The 24,891-nt window shown below is 41.2% G+C and overlaps 3 protein-coding genes across 4 annotated transcripts; all 3 read left to right on the forward strand.

The window, feature by feature from the left end:
* The first annotated feature begins 10 nt into the window (after positions 1 to 10).
* Positions 11 to 3,798, forward strand: cpb1 (carboxypeptidase B1 (tissue)). The gene is given in 12 exon segments (XM_030756565.1): positions 11 to 162; positions 510 to 585; positions 662 to 786; positions 883 to 982; positions 1,074 to 1,141; positions 1,143 to 1,173; positions 1,282 to 1,387; positions 1,474 to 1,583; positions 1,695 to 1,785; positions 1,886 to 2,088; positions 3,051 to 3,135; positions 3,430 to 3,798. Coding segments are annotated over 12 exon segments (1,248 nt in total). The 5' UTR covers positions 11 to 97; the 3' UTR covers positions 3,618 to 3,798.
* A 1,782-nt stretch (positions 3,799 to 5,580) lies between these two features.
* gyg1b (glycogenin 1b) lies at positions 5,581 to 17,331 on the forward strand. Of its 2 annotated transcripts, XM_030756856.1 has the most exons (8): positions 5,581 to 5,704; positions 8,519 to 8,654; positions 9,120 to 9,294; positions 9,387 to 9,549; positions 13,590 to 13,716; positions 14,849 to 15,065; positions 16,106 to 16,144; positions 16,380 to 17,331. In XM_030756856.1, exons 1-8 carry the CDS (start codon positions 5,698 to 5,700, stop codon positions 16,536 to 16,538), a joined length of 1,023 nt encoding a protein of 340 aa, XP_030612716.1. In that variant the 5' UTR covers positions 5,581 to 5,697; the 3' UTR covers positions 16,539 to 17,331. The 2 variants fall into 2 exon arrangements, with proteins under 2 accessions (XP_030612716.1, XP_030612717.1); XM_030756857.1 differs by lacking the exon at positions 16,106 to 16,144.
* Positions 17,332 to 19,120: 1,789 nt separating this feature from the next.
* bdh1 (3-hydroxybutyrate dehydrogenase, type 1) lies at positions 19,121 to 24,679 on the forward strand. The gene is made up of 5 exons (XM_030757134.1): positions 19,121 to 19,457; positions 19,718 to 19,828; positions 22,462 to 22,603; positions 22,690 to 22,842; positions 23,549 to 24,679. The coding sequence occupies exons 1-5, from the start codon at positions 19,245 to 19,247 to the stop codon at positions 24,013 to 24,015; spliced, it is 1,086 nt and encodes a 361-aa protein (XP_030612994.1). The 5' UTR covers positions 19,121 to 19,244; the 3' UTR covers positions 24,016 to 24,679.
* Positions 24,680 to 24,891: the final 212 nt, after the last annotated feature.

The following is a 24,891-nucleotide window of genomic DNA, read 5'->3' on the forward strand; positions in this document are numbered from 1 at the left end:
GTGACACATCGTTGCATAAAAGACTGGGATTGGTGGATGAGCGGCAAGCTGTGAGGTATAAGTGCTGTCCACAGGTGAGGTCAACTTCACTGCCAACATGAAGGTCTTCCTGTTTTTCGGATTGGTGGCTTTTGCCCTTGCTGACGTCACTCGCTTTGAGGGGTAAATTTACACTTTTATTCACTTAAAACAGCTGCATTCCTGTCAACTACAATATGTGGTGACAATAGAAATATAAAATAATGACAAAGTTCTAATAATGGAAGTACTATATAAGCCAACATTCTGGTTCAATGTAATGTAATCAAACTGATTTATGTTGATTTTGATTTTAGTAATACCACATGGCATCATAACACGGCATATAGAGGATAAGATTTGTATGTTCTGTAAGTTTGTGGCTCATGCAGACAATTTTACTGTGTACTAAAGGAACTGCAGGAATGCAGCCAAAGTGTTTGTGGATGTTATTTATATGTGTGGTCTCTCCCCCTTCTTTTTTTAAATAGTGATAAAGTCCTGCGTCTGAAGCCTGTGCTTGATGAACATGTGAAAGTCATTAAGGAACTGGCTATTAGCACTCAGGTACCTATCTGCTTTCACACATACAGGCACGCGTATGTTTCACTGCTCAACTCTTTGACTTTGCTGCCATCTGCAGCTCGACTTCTGGAGCCCAGAGAGCCCTGAGCTGGTGACTACCAACACTGATGTGGATATCCGTGTGCCTGCCATGTACCATGACATGGTGTTCACCATCCTGCAGCAGAGCAACATGAAATACGAGTAGGTTGCTAGATAGATATGATATTAAAACATTTTGAACCCCAGGTTTACATTTTTTCACACAGCATTATGATATGTTTTAATTAAATTATTCAGGGTCCTTATTCAGGATGTTCAGGATGCTGTTGACAGCCAGGCTGACAGCAAGGGTTCTCCCAGAGCCCACGGCTACACCAAGTACAACACCTGGAGTGATGTAAGAGTCAAAAACCACATCAGTCCCAATCTCAATGCTGATTTTCTTTTCTGATTTTCAATCATTTCCATATTTGTCCTAATAATTTTAGATTGAGTCCTGGATCACCTCCATTTCTTCCTCCAATTCTGAACTGATCAGCACGGAAGTGATTGGAAACATATGAAGGCCGCCCCATGACAGTTCTCAAGGTATATCAGGCTTACTGAATGTATATCGATTTATTAATCCCCATGTTGAAGAATTTAAGGGAATTCATATTATAATTGCATGCAACTAATTCTCTTTACCTACCACAGATTGGTAAGAAGTCCAGCTCCACCAAGCCTGCTATCTTCATGGACTGCGGTATCCATGCCAGAGAGTGGATCTCTCCTGCTTTCTGCCAGTGGTTTGTCAATGAGGTAAGGAAGACACCCAGATGATCACAGCAAGCATTTGCATCTAACAGATATAACTGATTACATCACTGATTTATTTTTTTTTTTCCTCAGTGTCCACCTATGGCAGTGATGCTCAGATGACCAGCCTGCTCAACCAGATGGATGTCATCGTTCTGCCCGTCTTTAACATTGATGGCTACGTATACACCCACACAACCGTACGTTATAATCAACTCAAACTTAAACTGCTTAAAAGAAGCTATGATTTGCTGTTTATCTTAAAGAATGTGTTTAACGCACATGTGTCGTATGTACTTTGGGAACTTTAGGACAGGATGTGGAGGAAAACTCGCGCCAAGAACTCTGGAACCAGCTGCATAGGAACCGATCCAAACAGAAACTTCGACGCTGGCTGGTGCAGTAAGTACACATGATTTTTTATTTTATTTTATTTTATTTTACAACTTTAAAAGTTTAAAAAAAAAAAAACTTTCATTTGTGGTTTTCTGGATCATTACAGCCGTTGGAGCTTCCAGCAACCCTTGCAGCGAGACTTTCTGTGGCTCCAGTGTTGAATCTGAGATTGAAGTCAAGAATGTCGCTAACTTCATCCGCAAGAATAAATCCATCATCAAGGCTTACATCACTATCCATTCCTACTCTCAGCTGCTGCTCTTCCCCTACTCCTACACCTATGAGCTAGCTGCAGACCACAGTGAGCTGGTAAGTCAGCGTCATGTGCCTCAGTATTGTAGTGAGTATTGTAAGAAAACTTACCTCAGAGTCAGGCTATGTATAATTATATATGATAACAGTTTCAAATGCGGGCAGTGGTCAAGCAGCATCAGCAGGAGATATTTTTGACAAATCTGGCCCCTCTAATAATCAGTTTTAAATATAACTGTACTCTATATGAATTAAACTAACAGCAAATTTGTCATATGCTAAAAAAAAAAAAATTTCCATCTATGCCAGAATATTTTAGTCAGAGGCAGACTGTATGCTATTCCCTTATCATCGAGAGATTTTAACTCCATTCATGGAATACGAACAAATGAAAAGTTTTATAATAATAGATCATATAATATAAAATATAACCAAGAACTCTACCCAGCCCCATTACTATGTTACTCTTATCTAAGGGCCACACTTAGCTGCGGCAAATCATTTACTCCCTGCTTACACTGCTCATTCTCATGGCTCTTTTACCTCTCACTGGGGTGTCCGTGGTGCTGCACAGTTAACACTCACACCCCTGCTCCAGCTCTCGCACTAACTGAGGCAGATCACACATCTCTGCCTCTCTATTACTCACTTGTAATTTAGGCTCTCTTCTGACACTTTACAGAACAAAAGAACTCCGGGGATCTGTCATAACTCATCAGTCTGGCCTGAAATATCATTTCCTGCTTGTGCGTTTCTCTTGGGGTTTCATTTCCTCCTGCAACTCGCTGATGCTTTTACTGCTTTCTATAATATCAGGAAAAATGTTACTGAAAGCCTGCAGGGTGAAAGGCATATATTTATAACACCTAACAGCTGCATTTTAAAGGTTGTGCCGTTCCTGTTTGAGCTCCGTTTGCTTTAAATCCAGAATTTTTAATGTAAAAGTCTTCCACTTCTAAATCATGTTATTATAGACAATAACACACAATTTCAGTCTGATCTTGTATTTTGTGTTATAGTTGGAGGTCGCTGAGGGAGCCTCTGCTGCTCTGCGTAGTCTGTATGGCACACGCTACACCAGCGGACCCGGCGCTTCAACTATCTGTAAGTACAGCAAATATTCCTGCAGGAAGATGGTATATTCATTGATAGCTTGGTAGTCTATTTCCACCTCTGTTATTATGCATTACGGTGTATTCTCAATGCACCCATCTCCACTGAGAGATATGGCCTCTAGAGACAACAAAAGGCAATCAGGAGCCACAGCCATTTCAAGCAAAAGGATTATTTTTTGCCCCCCTGAAGCAATATGTGTATAAAAACACATCCAGACTGTCCCAGGTTGTCAGAATATCCACATCTCAGTGATCTCCCCCCCCTGTCCTCATCTGCCCTTAGACCTCGCTGCTGGAGGTTCTGACGACTGGGCCTACGACCTGGGAGTGAAATATTCCTACACCTTCGAGTTGCGTGACACTGGTCGTTATGGCTTCCTGCTGCCCGAGTCTCAGATCAAGCCCACATGCGAGGAGACCATGCTGGCCGTCAAGTACATTGCCGCCTACGTGCAGAAGAACCTCTATTAAAATGCGGAACTGCCAGGACCCCTGCCAACTCGGCTCCTCTGTACCAGCCCCCACCCCCTCCAACCTCTCAGCCATCTCCTGCCCGTATCCATGGATACGGGCACCACCCGCCATGTTTCCTCACTGTGCCTGACAGAATGTCGAGATGAGTGCAAACAATAAAATCAATGATCCATCCCCACATGCTGAATCAATTTTTTTTTTTTTTTGTGCATACGGTAATATTGTGTCTGGTACACAGATCCTTTACTTGTCTATGAAAATATACAAAACAGCAATAATAACACTTTCACTTTAGAGCTCATCATCTGCTGCACTGAATGCAAATTAAGAAGGAAACATTTTAGAAATGTATACCGCAACCTTTAAGAAAACATATTGCGAGACTGAAATGCAACCATGCCAAACACTTAGTGTTCTTATGGTGTCTGTAAAGGAGACGTTACCTCGAGAAAACAAAAGAAAGACCCACAAATTCATTGTTCCTGTTTGAGTCGCAGCGATCCCTCTTCAGATGGCACTGTTCCAGTAGTGGAGCTTAGGTGGGTGTGGGTGTCTGTTGTTAGGGATTTTCAAAACAGGGGCGCAGTATGTGACCAGCAAAGAGCACTTCTTGGCAGCATCTCCATTCTGCCAAGCAGCTGCCTCAGTGGAAAAAATAAGGGAGCCAAAGACCAGAAAGAAATGTTCACTTTTTTTATTGTTCCAGTTTTTTTTTTATCACTTTGTCAGTTAGTTCTTTCTTAATGATGTCACATCACTGGTTTCTATTTCTGCTTTGATTAGTGCTTTTGTTGGTCCAGTGCCATCTATGCAGTAAATGGAGCTATTTATTCAGTCAATGTTTGCCATGGGTCCTAAATTAAAGAGACGCTCTGTAAGTGATTTTAAAGAAGAAAGACTCCACTGCTGCATTGGCGTCTCATTGGTGAGGTGTTCCGAGCATCTAATGGAGGCCCTCACACACTGGAGAGCTCATGTCTCTGGGGTGGTTGGTTGTGTGTTGATTTCAGTTATTTTATTCACAGGTGGGTGATGGGTTTCATCATACAAGTACAACACAAATAATCTTGAAATTTCTGAAAATTAAGTGATGCCAGACTCAAAGGATGGTAATTATATAATAAGAATCTATTTTTTTCTTTAGATGACTTGATAACATAAATAATAATAATGCTTTTAGAAGATTTTATTCGCCCTATGACAGCTGGGATAGGCTCCAGCCCCCCCGCGACCCTTAACAGGATGTGCGGAAGCGAATGGATGGATGGATGGATGGATGGATGGATGGATGGATTATTTGCTTCTTGCAGTAAGCTATTCTTGATGGTTAATATTCCTATTTTTATGCTTTGAATTTTGCCACGTGCTATCATTATTTTGTTTAAATGTAAGCCATTAAGAAGACATATCACCTCCCCGCATTAACTATGACATCCAGCTCTTAAAGTACACTACTTGATCTGTTTAAAATAACTTACTGTTGTGTAATACAGTAAGAGCGCTGACCTCTTAAACTATGGTTTGTCTGGTAACTCTTGCTATAGCGTCTGCAATCCACATGGTGGCGACAAAATGCCAAATGTTTATTACAGGACATCTTGTTCTTGGACTCTTTACATTTTCACCGGCTTTCAGTTGTCATTATAACTAAAGATTACAAGAGTCAAGGGAGCTACTTGGCAGTTGTTTGAAAGGTCAAAGCTGTAGAATGATGCACTGGGAGTGTAAAGTTATCTCTGGCTCAAAGCCCCTCACTTTTTCAGAGTTGGGAACTTCCTGTGAATTTAGTGGGGGGAAATATAATGCATAATGTGTTCCGAAGTTGTTACTTCTCCATCTATATTTACACTGTTTACCTGTAAACTTCGTGAGAGTGGACCTTCCTGAACTGGTGCTGTGTAGAGGTGGGTCATGTTGAGAGCAGGTGGGTGTGTGGAGGCTGTCACGTGACGCTGCGTCTGCCTGCTGTCATCTCGGTATTTAAACCACCTCTGTATATTTAGTCGGTCCTTTTCGCCGCTCAGAGCTTCTGTCTTCAAGTCCAGGCTACAGAGTAGCTTCGACTTATTCGTCAGTCATGGCTGGTAAGTAACATTTTAACTCTTCAAGCGTCCATAGTCCATCTTATTTTTCAGACACATTTATGTTTTCCTCTAAGTTTGAAAAGTAGAAAGTAGCGCGGACTTTGGTGATATTAAATTTGATTATGTAGCCTATATGTCATAGTGGTCGTCCTTTGTTACTGTTACATGCCGTGAAGAGTTTGTTATTGGGTTATTATGTTAATGACAAATCTTAAAGTAGCTTCATTAGTAGTCTTTATTGTCTTTATGTCTGTACACTTGTTCACCAGCTAATGGTATGACATAATTACAGTGTAACTAGGTTGTGTGTGTATATATATATATATATATATATATATATATATATATATATATATAAAGTCTGTCAAAAGTAGCTGCAGTGGAAACAGTAAAGTGAAATCATTTCACAGGGTACCTTTTTTGGCCCCATTTACAGTCCAGACTTTAGTTTGAGACCCACTGTGCTACTCTATGTCATGATTCTCCATAACTCAACTCTCACTAGTGGTATAAGCTTACTGGGAACTGCCCCCTCAGTCAAAATAGAAGGAGTCTGCAGCCTGGACAGTGACTTCACTGTAACTTGGGTTGTGGCTGAGCTAATTCTCATCTTTTAAGTCTTTATTAGTCATCTGTTACTTTTTAAATATTAGATTTATACTAAAGTAAGGTTTCTACCAATTGAAAAGGGGGCGTGAGGGAAGGGAGGTGTGGCACTGTGTAGAGGCAGTGAGACAGAACAAATTTTCCTGGCGAGCCCTGGTATTTGGAGCCATTGTTCTCTGGCTGGCCCAAACTTATAGAAACTTCAGTCTGTTAACACGTCGGACATGCTCTACCTATTGTGCTGTCCTTACCCATTATTCGTAGCATACTGCCAGAGGGTTAGCACACAGTCCAAGTGGGATTGGTGTTGGCCGGATTCTACAGCCACACAACCATCCCAGCTGCCATGCTCATTTCGTCATCTCAGTTTATGTGTCCTCTCACAGGCAAGCCGTTGTTCCTAAGATTTGACTTGGCAGGTAGCTGACAGATTTTCCTTCCAGCAGCCTGAGGTGGTGTTACAGAGTAGATGCCACACTGCAAATAAAATTCACCTTAATGACACATTTAAACCTTTACTGGGTACTTTGTGAGAAAACTTTCATTGAGGTTAGATCATATTGCTTATTCAAAAGCATTTGAAATAATAAACATATGAATTGTTTGGAGCAGTTGTACTTCAGAGAATCCACACAGAAGCACCTCATCTAAAAGGGAACAGGCAATAACTGCAGTGTAACACTTGGCTAATGTTGCTTTTGGTGTTCATCCATCCATCCATCCATCCATCCATCCATCCATCCATCCATCCATCCATCCATCCATCCATTCATCTTCTTCTGCTTATCCAATTCAGGGTTGCAGTGGGGCTGGGCCAATTCCAGCTGTCATAGTTGGGGTACACCCTTGACAGGTCACCAATCTGATTCAGGGCTTGGGAGAAAATAGACAAACATATTTCAAGTGTTTTTCAAGGACTTTACTTTCCTCCCTGAAATCTCAATTCTTGGTTTTGCAGTCATTCTTTGAAATATTCTACATGCTAGATTACTGCTATTGTGCATTTGCAAATACAATAAATCAGTTCAATTAAAATAGCAGACACAGCCAACCTGAAAATAATAATCAAAAAAGACTATTGATAAAGATCATCACGTATTTGGTTGGGAAATACGTGATGATCTCCCCTCAGCAGATGACTGCCCCTCCCTGAGCCTGGTTCTGCTGGAGGTTTCTTCCTGTTAAAAGGGAGTTTTTCCTTCCCACTGTCACCAAGTGCTCATAGGGGGTTGTTTTGACTGTTGGGTTTTGCTCTGTATTATTGTAGGGTCTTTACCCGCAATACAAAGCGCCTTGAGGCGACTGTTTGTTGTGATTTGGCGCTATATAAATAAAATTGAATTGAATTGAATTGAAAAGTAATGGAGATTCTTTAAATGGGATGCATTTGTTAACTAACACATCCAGCCATTTTATTCCACTTATCCAAGGCTGGGTATGGGGGGCAGCACCCTGAGCAGAGAAACCCAGACCTCCCTCTCCACAGCCACCTCCTCCAGCTCAGCTGGGGGAACACTGAGGCGTTCCCAGGCCAGCTGAGAGATATAATCTCTCTGGCATGTCCTGGGTCTACCCTACCTCACCCAGGAGGTGCCCAGGAGACATCCTAGTCAGTTCCCCAAACCACCTCAGCTGGCTTCTTTCAATGTAGAGGAGTAGCAGCTCTACTCTGAGCCCCTCCAGAGTGACTGAACTCCTCACATATCTTTAAGGGAAAGGTCAGCCACCCTTGGTGAAAGGTCATTTCCGCCGCAGTCTCATCCTTTTGGTCACTAACCAAAGCTCGTGACCATAGGTGAGCATATGAACATAGATTGACCATGACAGTTTCACTTTTACACTCAGCTCTCCCTTCACCACGATGGACCAGTGAAGGCCACCAGCTGATGGAGCCAACAGAACCACATCATCCACAAACAAGCAGAGATGAGATTCTGAGGCCAACGAGGCAGAAGCCTTTAGCCACTTGTCTCTGCTCCATAAAAATTCTGAACAGAATCTGACTAACACATATTTTATTAAATTAAATGAGTGTGAGAGTGTTCATAGATTATACGTACCATATTAAGCAGCAGCTTTAACCAACTTTCGCTTACAGCACAAAGCACATCTGATCTTGTCTGATCTCGGAAGCTAAGCATGGTCAGGCCTGGTTAGCACTTAGATGGGAGCAGCGTTTAACTTTAATTCAGGTTTCTTTCTTTACAGATCAGGCCTTTGTGACGTTGGCTACCAATGACAGCTATGCTCGGGGCGCCATGGTTTTGGGCAAATCCCTCCGTAAGCACAATACATCCAAGAAGCTGGTGGCACTTGTTGGGCCGCAAGTATCAGAGCCTTGCCAGTAAGAAACCTTACACACAATCAGTGTCACCACATTTCTGAATCATACCTGTTACCATTCCTGTGAGCTCTTGTTTTCCACCTGGCTTGTTGACTGGGGTGGCTGTAGCTCAGTAGGTAGAGCAGGTCACCTACTGATCGGAAGGTCAGCGGTTCGAATCCTGGCTACTCCAGGCTACATGCCAATGTATCCTTGGGCAAGATACTTAACCCTAAGTTGCTCTCCGACCGTTCTGTCGGAGTATGAATGCGTGTGAATGCTAGTTAATTAAAAAAAAAAAAAAAAGCACTTAGCTTAATTAATGATGGAAGTGCTTGTATGAATGGGAGTGCATGGGTGAATGCAAAACAGGTTGTATAAGCGCTTTGAGTGCTCTGATTGAGTAGAAAAGCGCTATATAAGAACTAGTCCATTTACCATTTACCATTTGACGGTGATTCATTTCATAGTATTGTAAATCATTAGGTCTGTGCTGAAGAGGATCTATGATGAGGTGAGGGTGGTGGATGTGCTGGACAGTGGCGACACTGCACACCTGGCCATGATGAAGAGACCCGACCTGGGCGTGACCTTCACCAAACTCCACTGCTGGACCCTCACACATTACTCCAAATGTGTTTTCATGGATGCGGACACTATGGTGGGGAGCATTTTGCTTTTTTTTGCAAAGAAAATCCAAGACGCTGCACATTTCTGGTGTGTATAAACATGTGCTTTGTTTGTGCATCTTAGGTGCTTTCAAATATAGATGAGTTATTTGACAAAGAGGAACTGTCAGCTGCTCCTGACCCTGGCTGGCCCGATTGCTTCAACTCTGGCGTTTTTGTTTTTCGTCCTTCTGTGGAGACTCACGGCAAACTGCTTCAATATTGTACAGAACACGGCAGCTTTGACGGTAAGCCAAGAGTGATACAGTTTTCATTCCTAATATTCACTGCATGTTGTTTTTCCACTAAAAATTACCAATAGTTTGATCTGGTAGAAGATTAGTTTTTAAGTAATTAAAAAAAAAATTACATTTAAGTTAAATATCTTTGGATTTTTGGGGCTGTTCTTTGGACAAAGAAAGTAATTTGAAGACCTTTGACAAATACTCAGGTGTCATAATAATAATTGACTGATCATTACCTGCAGCCTCGGGGTGTTTATTCTAGCATTTTCAGGAATGCACTGATTTATGCATACTAACGACATTTAATATGTTTATTAATGTGTTTTGGGGGTGCAGTTAGTTAAAAACTGCATCCATCCACTTTTCACCTTATTGGCAACCATATAGCAAGGGTATAACCTCCTTTTTTTTTTTATTTGTTTTTCTGAGTAAAGCATTAAGGTTTTGAGAAAGCTCTTGGTAACATGATGTTAAACTAAGCTTGTTTGTCTTTTGCTCTAAGTACGGTCTTTATCAAACCCGGTGCCTGGAAACAAGGCCCTCCTGTCAGAGACTTTCTAGCTCAGCTGAGTTATTCTCAGGGGCTCACTGGGGTGGGGTGAAGGTTAAATTTGAGAGGCCCTGTTTTGCACAGAGCACCAATTGACATTAAGTGACTCTTTTCCGTGGAGTGTAATGTAACTGAATTGTAGTCATCGAATGGCTGCATATCTGGTTCAGTAAAGAGCGCCATAGTTCCATAGTTTGTGCAAAGAAACTGTTTAAATGTGGTTGTGGGTTATTAAAGGTTTCTATATACACATGCACAGGGTCTGGCATATTATAGCTATCCAAAGACAGTCTGGTGGACTGAGACTAAGACTAAGCTGCAGAGTTACTTTTGAACTTATTTATGAATAAAATTTCTGCCATGTTACTTATTGTCCAGCATGTACAGATGATATAATGCCTGTCCCTGTGTGTACCTGTGTCAAAATCATTTCAAGTCATTGTCCAGGAGATTTAACCACATGTGATTGTCTTCAGTGGCAAAAAGAGTTCATTTAAGAATGTGTATGACAGCTGCCTCACATGGCCAAAGTTACGTCATGTGCTTTCTAGGAACCCGTCATCCGAATCTTTGGGGATGAGAGAAAATCTAGAAATAGAAATCTATCTATCGATCTATATAAATCTTTTTGATCCATGCAAATAATGATGGATTTTAAAAAGCAAATTAAAAAAAACTCAGTTATCTTCAGATGATAGCAGATACTTTTGAGATTGTATTCCAGGAAATTCATTCCCTCCTTTCCTCTTCACTGGGGCTGTTTACCTACATGTATCCAAAGCCTTCTGATTGGCCAGAACTGCTTAGAACTACAAGCAGCTTCTGACTCCAAAAACCTCGTCCATACAAACTGACTACAGATTCATGTGCAGAGTAAGGTAATGTGATGAAATTACAATTTAGAAATCTCCATTAAGTGTTCTTGTTAAGGGCTATATTTTGATATGTGATATCCCCAGAAAAAGCTCAGAGTTTCATTCTGCTGTCAGTCCTCCTGATACATGGGCCAGACTCTAGACAAACTCATAGTTTACACAGCCCCCTCTGACCTCAAAAAAACCAACAAACAAAGAAAACAGTCGTGGGATAAACAAAAGAGGAAGGAGTTTATAGTTAGGCTCGGAAGTGCCAAAACATGTACTTGTTAGTGTCACTGAATCTGTGTCCCTTGTGATGCTGTGAGAGAGATTCCATCAGGGATGGGGGGCACTGGAAAAACCAATTAGTTTGCTCAATATGGGCCACTGCTTTCAAGTGCCGACTCATTCTGCCACAACAAGATTTCACATCACAGTTTCAATCACATACAAAAGGCATTATTTTATTTCTTTACAGGAAAGACTCCCTTTCTAAACTGAAACACGTTTATTCTTTAGTGTCTTTTTGTGGATAATTTTAAAATCAGTATTTCAGTCTGATGCCACTGTCTGAATGCCTGATGGCATGCTAATGAGTAAAGCTGTCTTATTTATAGCCATGGATGGTCTTTTAGTGTGCACTGGGGCTTGAGGTGATGCTACTTTGACCTTTAGCATCGCAGTTCTATTATCCTGCATGGAATGCGTGATATACACATGTAGCTCTCCGCCTCTCTCTGCAGAACACGAGAAGAACATGTATCGAAAAAAACTGCAGAGGAGGAAAGAAAATAAGTGGCCGAACCCAGAGGCTCTATCTCTGCATCTGTGGCTCCAGTGTTATCTGCTGCCAAAACAAACTGGCACCGGTTAGATGCACATTCTTGCTGCGTTCTGCTCATCCCCTCAAAATGAAGATACTCAGCTCCATATTAAGTTTTGAAATCTCCAGTGGAGGCTGAGGGTTCAGACAAACGGCAGCTATGTGTGTTATTTTAAACTGAAGCGGTCTGCGTTCCACAGACTTACAGTCCTCTGCTTTTTTAGGAGTTACATGTGAAAGTTTTGTTAACAGCCAACATCTCTTCTTGTGTTAATGTCGTTTCAGTCACTTATTCACTGATTTAATGAGCTTGTATCATATTTTCTGGCTTGTCATTTGGGCTCAGATCTGATCTGGTTGTGGACCTAACCTGTCACTGACCTACAGTAACATGACTGCAAAATGTATCCCTGCCTCCAAACTACTATAAGTTGTGTGTTTATGTAAGTTATCGCTGTGAGAAGGGCTGCCCCAGTTTCTAAACCAGCCAAACTGAGGGAGGGCAAATGGCTGTAACAGCCCTCCAATTGGACTCGTAGGACCCCAGGCAACTTAGATGCACCTTGCAGTCCATTTACTTAAACCCCAGAGGCCAGTGTTAATTCACACACCAGCACAGAGAGAGACAAAAGTCTAAATGCTAAATGCTTGTGTCTGTTTGTATTATTTAAAGTTGACCGGTCATGAATGGAGTGGGGTAAGTTTGAAAATAGTCAACGTAATTGCAGATACGGCGCCTCATTTTTCATACCGACATTAAAATGAACCCTTTATTAGGCCTTTTATTCAGAGAAATATAAAATGTTTATTTACAAACGAGGTTCATTTATGTAATAAAAATAATCCAAATGACATTAACATCCTGCCCCCTCATGGCCAAGAAGCTCTGACCCATCTGGGAATGAACATGGGAGTTCTGGGGGTGTCCCCTGGTATCTGGCAACCGGGACTTTGGCAGCAGATCCTTTGGGTCCTGTGGGCTTTCTGGGTGTCTCCTCTTTGATTGGGCTTGTTCAGGCGCATCCCATAGATGGTGATAAGATTGGGATCCGGGAGGTTTTCAGGCCTGGTTAATGCCGTAGGCTCTTTGTTGTGTTTTTTCAAACTGTTCCTGAGCAGTTTTTGCACTGCTGTGCTCTAATGACACCATCGACACTGTTCACATTAACTTCGGTGGTTTTAATGTTGTGGCTGCTTAAAAATCTGCCACAACCTGTCTGCACACAGTGAGGCAAAATCAAATCAACTTTATATCAGGTTGCAGTGAAAGAAGGAGCTCTAGTTGTGTGTATTAAATGTGTGAGAACATTTCTATAAATGCTTGTCCGGACTTATATCTCAGCAGATGAGCTGAGCAGAGAAATAATGCGGTTTGTCATAGGTGTGTCCTTCATTTATCTCACTCTTTCAGTGAAAAACAAAACCTGACCTGGAGCGTTTTGGTAGATCCAAATTTACTGTGATGCGACCATAACAGAGTTTCTCACAGCATACGAACACTACCCAGGCCATTGATTCAACACAAAAATGTGTTTTTTATTATCTATTTTAATTATCATTACTATAATTTGCTTTCATTTTAATCGTGTTTTTTGTTGATGTGAGTTTGTTTTATATTTATTGTGATTGTTAATACATCTGCCTCAATCTGGGAAGCACTTTGGGTCACCTGCTCTTGTTTTTAAATGTAGCCTATAAATAAAAGTGTCTTATTGTTCTGTCACACTTACCTTCTGCTTTTTCATAATTATTAAGTCATATTGATCCAGTGTTTTTTGTTTTGTTTTGTTTTTTTACAATTCTCTGTTGCAAGGAGGAGACCAAGGGGTTTTGAATGGCTTCTTTAGCAACTGGGCAACATCTGACATATCGAAACATCTCCCCTTCATTTACAATCTCAGCAGCATAGCCATCTACACTTACCTTCCAGCTTTTAAGCAGTGAGTGTCCATCTGCTAAGCACACTTAAACTCATGAAGTAATTGCGAAATGCTCAAAGTCACAGGTGCAATTTAAAATTTTATGTGACCCTACTATAATTATCTGCTTCCATGGGACATTTATATTACACAACAGCAGTCTGGCCATGTGACTAAAATCTTATGTCTTGGATACAACGCCAGATGCAAGTAGATACGTGTCACATGAACACGTAGTCACATCGTGACATGACATCAGGTTACGGTGAGATGAGCAGTGAGATTCCAGCAGCACAGTTAGCCCCCCCTCACAGCAGGCTCTCAGCTCTGGGTTGGATACCCATCCTAAGCTCGAAGCAGCTGATACCCACTCCTAAAATAGATCACTTTATTTAAAGACCTTTTAATGTTTGCCTCCAGGACCGGTCATTGTGTGCTGTGTCCTTAAGCTCCCCTCTCATCCTCATTGCATCTCTATGTCTTCACCTCTCGCCTCATCAGCAGGCTTTTTTGGTTTGGCATGTCCTGGCATCCATCTGGATGACAGTGAAGATAAACATGTCTTTAGCTGTTTGTAGTTGTCAGCAGTAGTGCTTAGAGGTCCGACCAACACAACAAAACAAACCAGACGGTGTCAGGTTCAGGTTTATTTGTGTACTTGTGCAGATTGCCAGTGCTAGGAAGACATCTAAGCCTGTTGAAACTGGGTTGAATTAATTTTTTTTTCATTCATATTTCCTCTAAAAGAATTTGTTTTCATCCAAACTAGCCCAGCTTTCAAACACAGATCCCCAAAATGTTTCCTGGAGCAATAAAAGTTATGTTAGCATGGCCAGTCCATTTAATATAGCCAATCCAAATACACAAGAGTGTTTAATAAGATTTTTTTAAACAAACGCACACTTTGGCAAAGTAATAGTAATCGTGCGATTTTATTTGACAGTTATTTCTGATGACTGATTTTGTTACAGTGTGGATTTTCCTTTGGTTCTCTCTAAAAAACCCATACAGGGTTTTTCTTCTATACAGAAACAACCTGCATAAAAAAATTTTATGAAAGGGTGGACTGCTAAGTTTCATTTAGTAAATCCAACCATAACCACATTGCATCTACAAGACAAATTCTCCAAAAATGGTATATTACTCATTTCAGATATGGTGGAAATGCCAAGGTGGTCCATTTCCTAGGGAAGACCAAGCCATGGGGTTACACATTTGATCCCAAAGCCAAACAAATTTCAGGGAGTGAGCAGGATGCCACCACACACTCTACCTTCCTTCTTGACTGGTGGACCCTGTACTCTGGTGACGTGGTGCCCATGCTGCAGGAGCAGTATGGAGACCAGCCTTTCCACTCAGGATGTGTGGAGGTGAGTCAATAGTTTAATTGAACCTGCACTGTTCACACTCTTTGTGACTTCTTATCAGTCATTTTCAATTGATATTAGGCTGAGTTGCAGATTACCTATAAAATAGAGCTGTTATGGTTTTCCTTATTTTCTGTCATTTATATGTACTGTTAGAATGGTGGATAGATCATAATTAAAAGGTACTTTTGGCTGCTTCCTTATTTCAAAAGGGATGACCAAAGATTTTACAACAGATGCCATTCCTGACACAACCATTTTTCCAGGCTTCAGACCAGCACTAGCAGCACACGAGCTTGTGACCCCCTGGGGCTGGGTGTGTGTCTCCTCCCAGTCTTGAAGCAAGGATCTTTTGCAAGTAATGCTAATGTGTTAGTCACTAAATCCATGGAGCCACTGGATAGCTCATAATAAATGTAACGAGTATGAGCGTATGTGTAAATAATCCCTGAGAGCCAAAAGTTGAGGCTTCAGACTGCTCTAAGTACTCTTGGATATCAGTGAGAGGGAATATCCCTAATATAGTCATCGCAGACACACAGTCTCACCCACCTGCTGATCTTTCACACAGTCAATCTCAAAAGAGTCGGCTTAAAGGAGCTAAAAGAGCATCTTTCACACAGTGAGTGAACTGAGACTCCACCGTGGCTCAGTATAAGATTAGGGTTATTCTGAAACATGAATCATGCAAAGCTACTCTAATACAGTACAAGAATAAAAATATAGAATTTTAAGTGAGAGTCGTAGGTCTTCTTTGTCTTTGAATCTGTGAATCTGTAAAATAGTTCCATTATTTTCTGCTGGACGTGCCCTTTTTTAAACTTTATTTTATGAGATTGGCTCCAAAGGACTAGTACTGCAAAACCAGTGGTAAGAAAAGAGCTGCCCTTGGAGTAAGTAATGATCTGTTGATTGCATGCCTAAAACAGAAACCTATGTTTGGAAATACAGTAGGCTATATATTCGTGCACTGCATATATTATAAGCACATAATAGGTAGAATTTTTAAACCTCTTTTCTGTCTTCTTTTTCATCTCACAAAGATCCAACACAGTGATACTGTCACTTTTGAGAGTGGACAGGTATGGAGACACATATTTGCTCAGCAGTGATTAAGCATTGATGCTGTTGCTGCTCTTCCCCTAAAATCAGAGCTTTCGCATGTGTTTGCCTGCAGCCATTAATTTGAAAAGGCTAAGGCTAAGTATGGCGGTTCACTGCTTCCAAAAAGCAAAAAGCACAAACGGCATGTTGTGTGCAGGCTGTGTCTGTTGTCATTTATTCATTTCCCTGCTATTATTTTCCATATTCCTTCAGGGCGTGAGCAGGTCTTCACATGCACATGCACAGGCATCCCGATCCCAGCAGATGTCCTCAGAAGAACGGAAGGAGAAATGGGAGCAAGGTCAGGCAGACTACTTGGGAATGGACTCATTTGACAATATCCAGAGAAAGCTTGATACTTTTCTTAAATAAAGGATGTCAAAAGAGCACTTACAGTTTAACAAACTGTTGCCAAGAAAATACTGCAAAAAAAACAAAAACAGATTGCAGTTTTCTTTCCTGCCTTTATCTCAACTAGAAATAAGCCAGGTCTCTCTTCCCACAAGCACTACCAACTCCATACTCCAAAGACAGCCCAATTTGAATGAGGAAAGTAAAGTGAAATATTATGAGTGGCTTTATTTCTCTCTGCAAAATTATCATGATTCAGTTTACCCAGGCACCGATGTCTGTTCTGCTACAGTGTGAAGAAAAGCAGGAAAGGATTATAACATGTGTGCTTGTTTAAAGATGATTATTAAAATTTTGTTTTCATGTTAATGCTTCTTTTGTAAAAAGGAGATGGCAACAAGAGTTCAACAGGGCCATTTGTATCAGTGTGGTTAAGATGTGTAGTCACATTGTCATTTTATTTCAGTATATTTTCCTTCTTTTTTGTACTCTGCAGTCACCTAACAGTTTTCTTAATATTTTCTTTGCTTCATTTCTCAAAAAATAATGTTGTTTTTAAATTAGAAGTCTCTCTTTTACATGGGTATAAAGATATGTTTACAGCACTTCTAAAGGCCATATTATGGTCAGTTAGCAATGCACACTAGATCCTTAGTGCCTTAATGCCTTGCTATCTTTACAACTATCAAATTATGTTATCTCACTCTTGGCCAGCAGCTTCTTCAGTAGGTGATTTGGTTTTAATTTTACTTGACCAGGATGTTGGCTGGAAATCTTTTATCTGGAAGCAATAAAAAAACATCCTTAAAAACTGTGGAGTCGCGCAGGTTTTTTCTTCAAAATCTAAGTTCTTGCTGGAAGTGAAGGGGTGTTGTGTTGCACTGGTATGAATAATAACTGTGACAAAAATCCCAAATAAAGATGAATTAAACTAAGTTCTATATTTTACATACAGTACTATGCAAAGGTCTTGAGCCATGCATCCTTTGTTTGTATTGTGCTAGGAAAATGGGAAATAAACCTATACAAACATAAATGGAAGTACAGTATTTAAGGCAAAAAGAGGGTTTGTAGAATTCTAATGAGACTGAAAGTCAATATTTGGACCATCTTTATTCCTCAACACATCCTGAACTCTCTTAGGCAGCTTTCTTGTCATTTCCTTAGGTAGTCTTCAGAAAAGTTTTCCAGGCTTCTTGAAGGACATTCAAAGTTCTTCTTTAGCTGTTGGTTGCCCTTTTTTCTGTTTTCTGTCAAGTTGATACCACCCTGCTTCAATGATATTGAGGTCCAGGCTCTGGGGAACCTCAATTCAGGTACTCTTTCAGTGCATTGGCCGTGTGTTTGGGATCACTGTCATGCTGAAAATTAAGTCGTTGCCAATTAGACGCTTTCCAGATGGTATTACATAGTGGATCAAAGGACATGACTTTCAGATGCTGTTCCTCTGCTGTGGATACTGAGATATGCCATGTTTTTGGCTAATAGCTCTTTGGAAATCACCCTGTTGGCACAAAAATACTATTTTATGTCTATCAAACTGTTATCTTTGTCATTTTTTCATAGATTAGAAATAGGAATAGTATAGAAATAGAAACTAATTATGTGTTTTTGTGACAGGCTGCTACTAACAAAGATACAGCTTTATTTATTTATTTTGCTAAGTTGTCTGCTATGTTTAGACACAACACTGGTTCGTTTCTTGAATTAGATGTTTTTTGTTTTTGTTTTTTTGTTTGAATGATTCATAGGTCAGTGTTAAGCACAATAAAACAAACAAAAATTCCTCTGAAAATGGTCGGGTACAAAAACTGGACTGAAAATGAGTGAAAAAGCAGCCAGTGTCCAAAGAATCCCATTAGAAAGCCTGGAGAAGCAATGAACAAGAAAATCTGGTTCCTTGGAAGCAAATGATTAAAGAAATGAGGCGTGGGTTAAGACTTTTGCACAGTATTGTATATAATATTATCAAGTCCTTTGGCCAGGATAATTATCTTTTCAAAGAAGGAGGAAAATTAGAGTTTTTTCATATATAATTTGTTTTTTAAAATACGATGGCAGGTAGTAAAATATCTCTCCAACTTATTCTGTGGATATATGCTCACCCCCACTTCTGCCCATATTAACGTACAGAATAACCCTACAACTTATTTGGGCTTTTGCGGTATTGAAGTCCAATACCACTGATTTGATGAGCGAAATGATGCTAATTCAGATTATTCTCAGATTTCCAAGTGTGCTTGCTCACTAATGGAGTCTTTTTTCAGACATATTTATTATGCGAGTGAGAAATCCCTTCAAAAGCGAATTTGTTTTATGGCAAGAAAATTCCCTCCTTGCTACTTCCGGTTTCGCATCAGTCCCGTTGAAAACCAAACTATTTTTTAAAATAAAAAATAAAAAAATCACCAGAAACATAAAAATTACATCTCACTGTGATTTGCAGTGAGAGCTGCTACTTGCTCCTGATATATATTGGCTGGGCATCGCTGAAGTCAGGGACTTGTTCGTGGACCTCAGCTTGCTCAGCTTAACTTCTACACGATTGAACACAGTTACCTAGCGGAAACACGAGTGTATGATTAGCAACCGGATGCGTTGCGGTTGTTTTTGTGGTTACATGTTAGAATAGGCAACTTCCCGTTTTCCGCGGCTTTTCGCTGGGGGCGTGCCGTCTGAAGTGGACCGCTGTAACAGGAAAGTAAACACACCATCCAGTCCGCCAAGATGGCCTCGCTTCCCGCGGTCCGAGTGGTACTTCTGGTTGCATTTTCAGTTTTTCTCACGGTTGTGTTGGGTTTTGGACTCCCTGCTCTGCTGAATGCATTCATGAGAGTCGTGGGGTTGCCGGAGACGAGCGTGACCGAGTGCATAGTTGCGCTGTATGGAGTTTTTGTGCTGTACGTCGCGACGCCTCGAATTCCAAGGGGGTTGGTGGAGGTAACGTCACAGTGAACACATCGTTGTTTTGCATTTTATCATGTAACACACTGAATTGTGAGACAAATGTGATTGAAACACCGCAATATACTTATACCTCGCCGGAAATTCTTTATAGATACGCTGCCGTAATGTGGGGCTTGGCAATATAACTTTTGCTTATACTTAAAGGCATACTGCATAGAGATAAGAGCTGCCTTGGATATGTTCAAGTGAGCTTTTTTAATTTGTTTTGCGTGTTTTTATGAACTGTACTGTAGGTGAGAGGGAAAGCTGTGCTTATTACAGGCTGTGACAGTGGATTTGGTCATGCACTCGCCAAACATCTGCACAACCTCGGCTTTACGGTCTTTGCCGGATGTCTTCTTAAGGTAAGGATACAGCTCAGTAGGTCTGCGTTGTTCCCAGATTTGTTAACATGAAGTGAGCATAAACATCCATTTATGCTGACTGGTCTTAGCTGATTGATCAACATGCTGTATGTATACTGTATACTTGTCACTGCTGCGCTGTTGACAATTACTTGTTGTTGAAAACAATAAATATATAATGTTAACATGAAGTGAGCAAAAGGTTTTCCCAAAAATCCCATTCCTAGGGAAATATGTTGATTGCACAACTTAGGTGGGAATCCAGCACACAAATCCCACCCACATGAAAATCAGACTGCTGACTCTAGTGCATCCTGCAGGAGTCACATTTTCACACTGTAGAAATCAGTAAAAACACCTTTTCTAACCTGACCTCCACTCTGCTTTCTGAGTCAAAAAGTGACACATATATAACATATCCTTTTAAGGTAAGATTTACTTCTATCATCTCAAAATATGTAAAATGATTTTGTCACAGCAGCCGGTGTCAGCAGAATAAGATTTGACAAATCAGTCGTTTCTTTAGATTTGACTTCTGAACTTCTGTGGGATTGAATAAATAATATTAATAAAGCTCATTCATGGAGCATTGTTTTAACTGTGTTACAAAGTGATTTACCTTAGGACCAAAAGAGGAAATGATCACATCAAGTTAGATTACAGAAACAGGATAAGTGGAAGAGGATGGATGGATGGATAAATGTCTTAAGAGGGTATTTCAGAAGTCACTGACTCTGCTGACTGGATTTTTTGTTTCTCCAGGTAGCTTGATTCATACCTTCAGGGGCTCAGTTGCCTCAGAAACACATAATCTACAGGCTCAGAGTTCAGATGTACATTCACCAGCAACTTCATTAGATACCCCTATTCAACTGCTTGTTAACGCAAATATCTAATCAGCCAATCACGTAGCAGCAACTCAGTGGTTTTAGACATGTAAACATGGTCAAGACAACCTGCTGAAGTTCACACCTAGCATGAGACTGGTGCAAGAAGGTGATTTAAGTGACTGTGAACGTGGCATGGTTGTTGGTGCCAGATGGGCTGGTCTGAGTCTCATAATCTGCTGATCTGCTGGGATTTTCCCACATAACATTTTTAGGGTTTACAGAGAGTAGTCTGAAAAAGAGAAAATACCCAGTGAGCAGCAGAGGTCACAGGAGAAAGGCCGGACAGCTGGGCAACAGTCACTCAGATAATCACTCATTACAACCAAGGTATGCAGAAGAGCATCTTTAAATGGACAACTCGTTAACCCTTGAAGCAGATGGGCTGCAGCAGCAGAAGACCACACTGGGTTCCACTCCTGTCATCTAAGAACAGGAAACTTGAGGCTATAATTGGAAAATATAGTCTTGATTTCTGCTGCCACATTTGGATGGTAGGGTCACAATTTGGCATAAATAACATGAAAGCATGGATCCATCCGGCCTTGTATTAGTGGTTCAGGCTCCTGCTGATTGTGCAATAATGTGGGGGATATATTGTTGGCCCAAGAAAATACCAACTGAGCATCTTTTCAGCACCACAGCCTACCCAAATATTGTTGCTGACCATGTTCATCCCTTTATGACCCCAGTGTATCCACCTTCTGATGACTGGTGTTGGGGATTATTTTTTTACTCAATGAATAAAATGACAAATGTTTAAAAGTAAACTCCAGTAAATTAATTAATAAACAGTGGCTGAAGCAAATAATAAACAATTTAATAATACATTAGACAGAGAGAGACAGATAGATAGTGCCGGACCAACTTCACGGCCTTTGGGCGATATGTTTATCTTATTTATGACCTTCTCAGTCTCAGAGAGGAATATGCTTATCTTATCCTCACAGGTTTTGCCAAGGTTTTTGCATGTGCATCTGTGTCTAAGGACGGAAGGGTGTGTATAGGTCATTGTACTCTGTTGCTACGGAGAACAAAACTGCCAAGTCATGATTAGGAATATGTGAGAGGGGAAGGTGTTTGTGAATTGATAGCGCTTGTAGTATAAATGTTATGTTTCGCTTAGAGCAGTGCTGTTCTGGGGAGGGAGCACAGGCAGCTGGTTGGGAAGGCCTGTGTCTCCCTCAACAAGATTTGCCCACTTGTACATGTGATATCTTCTGATTCTTTAATAGATTAAATGTCATAATTGTTTAATTAAAGTGTTTCAGGTGTCTTCCATCACAAACAAATCACACGGCCTCTCACTGGTTCCAGCAGAATAAGGCACCATGTCACAAAGCTCAGATCATCTCAAACTGATTTCTTGAACATGACAATGAGTTCACTGTATTCAACTGGCCTTCATGGCCAGCTCTGAATCCAACAAAGCACATTTGGGTTATGGTGGAATTGGAGAGTCTCATCGCGGGTGCAGCAGCTGTGTGATGCTATCGTGACAATATGCACCAAAAGCTCTGAGGAATGTTTTCAGCACCTTGTTGAATCTGTCATGAAGAATTGAGGCATTTCTGAAGGTAAAAGGGAGTCCAACTCAGAAGTAGCAAGATGTACCTATGAAATAGGCACTGAGTTTCTGGCAGACAGACAGCAGTCTTTATATCGGTTCTTGTTAAAAGACCTGAAGCTGATTCAACTGGACGCCTTACGTTAAGGCAGTGAGTTTAACTGATGTCCCTCTTGCAGGATAAAGGTGGAGAGGGTGCAGGGGAGCTTGAGGAGTTTCATTCAGATCGAATGAAGGTAGTGCAGCTGGATGTCTGCAGCGAAGAGCAGGTGAACAAGGCTGTGGAATACGTCAAGGAAAGCCTGGGTGACACAGACACGGGTAGGTCACTCAAACAGAACCTGTATGAAAGCAGATGAGTTCACTCATACATTTCATTCTCTCTAACTTTCTGCTCCATGTCTCAGTTCTTTGGGCTGTGGTGAACAACGCCGGTGTGTCAACATTCGGAGAGGTCGAATTTACCTCCATGGACACCTACAAACAGGTGTCAGAGGTCAACCTGTGGGGCACCATCAGGGTGACTAAAGCTGTTCTGCCATTAATCCGCAGGGCGAAGGGTAAGCCACACTGTGTATTACATTTTTCTTCACTCTGTGACATATAAACAGGAGTCGGTTTCACAGTGTCCAAAATGACGGGGTGAAAGTGCAAAAATCTAAAAGTGATGACCACCTTTGATTTTTGCACTTCTGCAGCAAACCAGTGATTCTGTGAAGAATCGTGGGTCACAGCTCACTGGTGCAAACACGGCCGGGACTGAAAGAAAGTGTTAATGCCTTATCACATTATGTTAAATAACACCTTTAATGTTGATGAGAATATTGGTACCAAGCATTCCTGAATGTGATTTCAAGTATTTTAAGAACCACAGTTATACTCTAATAAATATATAATACTGAGCTGGTGCTTAAGAGAAAATACAAATGCATGGGGCCAATAGTAACTGATGATGTTTTGAAGTGAAGCAAAAAATCTGCATTATTGAAGTTGTTCTCCCCAGAAGCAAAGAGAACAGCACCTCTGTCAACAAGTTTGTAATGAGTGACTGATTAAGAAACAGTGAGCTGGCCAAATTATTTGCTGACTAAACAAAGATCCAGGAAATGGTGCTAAAGACGGCTGAATTTTGGACCTGGAAGCTTAGCAACTTTAAAACTGCACCGAAGGCTCTTAATTCAGTTTTCAATCATGATGCATTTATTCAGAGATGTATTCCCAGAGCGTTTGAGTCTAAAATCTGATGCCTTGTGTCTCTGACTGCAGGTCGTGTTGTGAACTTGGCCAGCATGTACGGGAGGATGGGCAACATCATGAGGTCACCGTACTGTGTATCGAAATACGGCGTGGAGGCCTTTTCCGACTGCCTCCGCTATGAGATGAAGGCGTGGGGTGTAAAAGTGTCCGTAATCGAACCGGGCAACTTCATCGTGGCCACCGGCATCCTGACCCGTGACATCGTGGCCACCACGGCCAATAAGCTGTGGAATGAGGCGCCCTCAGATGTGAAGGAGGATTACGGAAAGACCCACTTTGAGCAGAACATGGCTCTGATGCGCTCTTACTGCGGCAGCGGGCAGAAGGATACAGTCTCCGTGCTGGATGACATCACAGACGCCATCATGTCCAAGCGCCCTTACACGCGGTACAACCCCATGGAGCCGCACTGGTGGATAAGAGTGCAGATAATGACCCACCTGCCTGGCGCCATATCTGACCTTCTTTACTTCTAAAAGAGAAGCTGTTCCTGTGTTAGCGCCCTCTGTTTCACTCTGAGCTCAGATAGCATAATATTCTATGTAGCAGTTACACAGATCTACAGACTTTAAGTGTAGCGCTGGCCATTTATTCCTCAGCATTTGAAATCATTCACTGATCGATAAACAGTTAAAACAAATTTTCTTAATTGTAAGTAAATTATTGCACTTTGCTTTATGTGTCTAGCAAGAATCATAACTTTATCTATACAGATATTCTGTTAAGTAGTAACTACTTTGTGTTTGGTATCACCAGAGCTATAAATGCTGCATCCATATTGCTTGCGGGGCCCCTAGTGGTATGAGGACCAAAGCTGGCTCAAGAGAAGGCTCTTGCTGTTCTGTTGTGGCTGACAGCGGAAAAAAACCAGGGTCAGCTACTGTAGGACCATGGTGAGAATTTGGCTCAGCTCGCCCCCGTGTTGCATAACGACAACACAATCCCACTTTGTCTCGCATGCTCTGCAGCCACCCTGCGTGGATTGGGTTTTGGAGCATTTCAACACCGACAACACTGTTTGATGTGATAAATGGGTACCCTGGGAATGAAAAGTGTTGCCCTCCCTCCTTTCCCTCGTGACAAAGTATTTTGTATAATGGAATGATCCAAATAAATAGAGAATTATATTTTAAAATATTACAATCATGGTGTCTTTTTTTTTTTTTCTTCGAGAAATACGATTGTGCTTTGTTGAACGTATTCTTTAAGATTGGTCTGGCTGGTTAGGGTTAGTGAGTGTAATTCTACTAAAGGCCACCAGGTGGCATAAGTGAATCATTTAAAAGTGCTTTCCTCATGCAATCATGTACCGCTGTTGAAGCAGTAATCACATTACAGCACAGCTATGACAA

Source organism: Archocentrus centrarchus, chromosome 20, assembly GCF_007364275.1.
Source record: "Archocentrus centrarchus isolate MPI-CPG fArcCen1 chromosome 20, fArcCen1, whole genome shotgun sequence".
Classification (NCBI taxonomy): Eukaryota; Metazoa; Chordata; class Actinopteri; order Cichliformes; family Cichlidae; genus Archocentrus; species Archocentrus centrarchus.

Bases quoted from the DNA above. Each gene is read 5' to 3' on its own strand.
- gyg1b (XM_030756856.1), top strand. The intron at 9,295-9,386 runs GTGGGGAGCATT...TGTGCATCTTAG, and splicing joins TCATGGATGCGGACACTATG to GTGCTTTCAAATATAGATGA. The intron at 15,066-16,105 runs GTGAGTCAATAG...CATCTCACAAAG, and splicing joins TCCACTCAGGATGTGTGGAG to ATCCAACACAGTGATACTGT.
- bdh1 (XM_030757134.1), top strand. From the start codon at position 19,245: ATGGCCTCGCTTCCCGCGGTCCGAGTGGTACTTCTGGTTGCATTTTCA. The intron at 19,458-19,717 runs GTAACGTCACAG...ACTGTACTGTAG, and splicing joins TTCCAAGGGGGTTGGTGGAG to GTGAGAGGGAAAGCTGTGCT. The intron at 22,843-23,548 runs GTAAGCCACACT...CTCTGACTGCAG, and splicing joins ATTAATCCGCAGGGCGAAGG to GTCGTGTTGTGAACTTGGCC.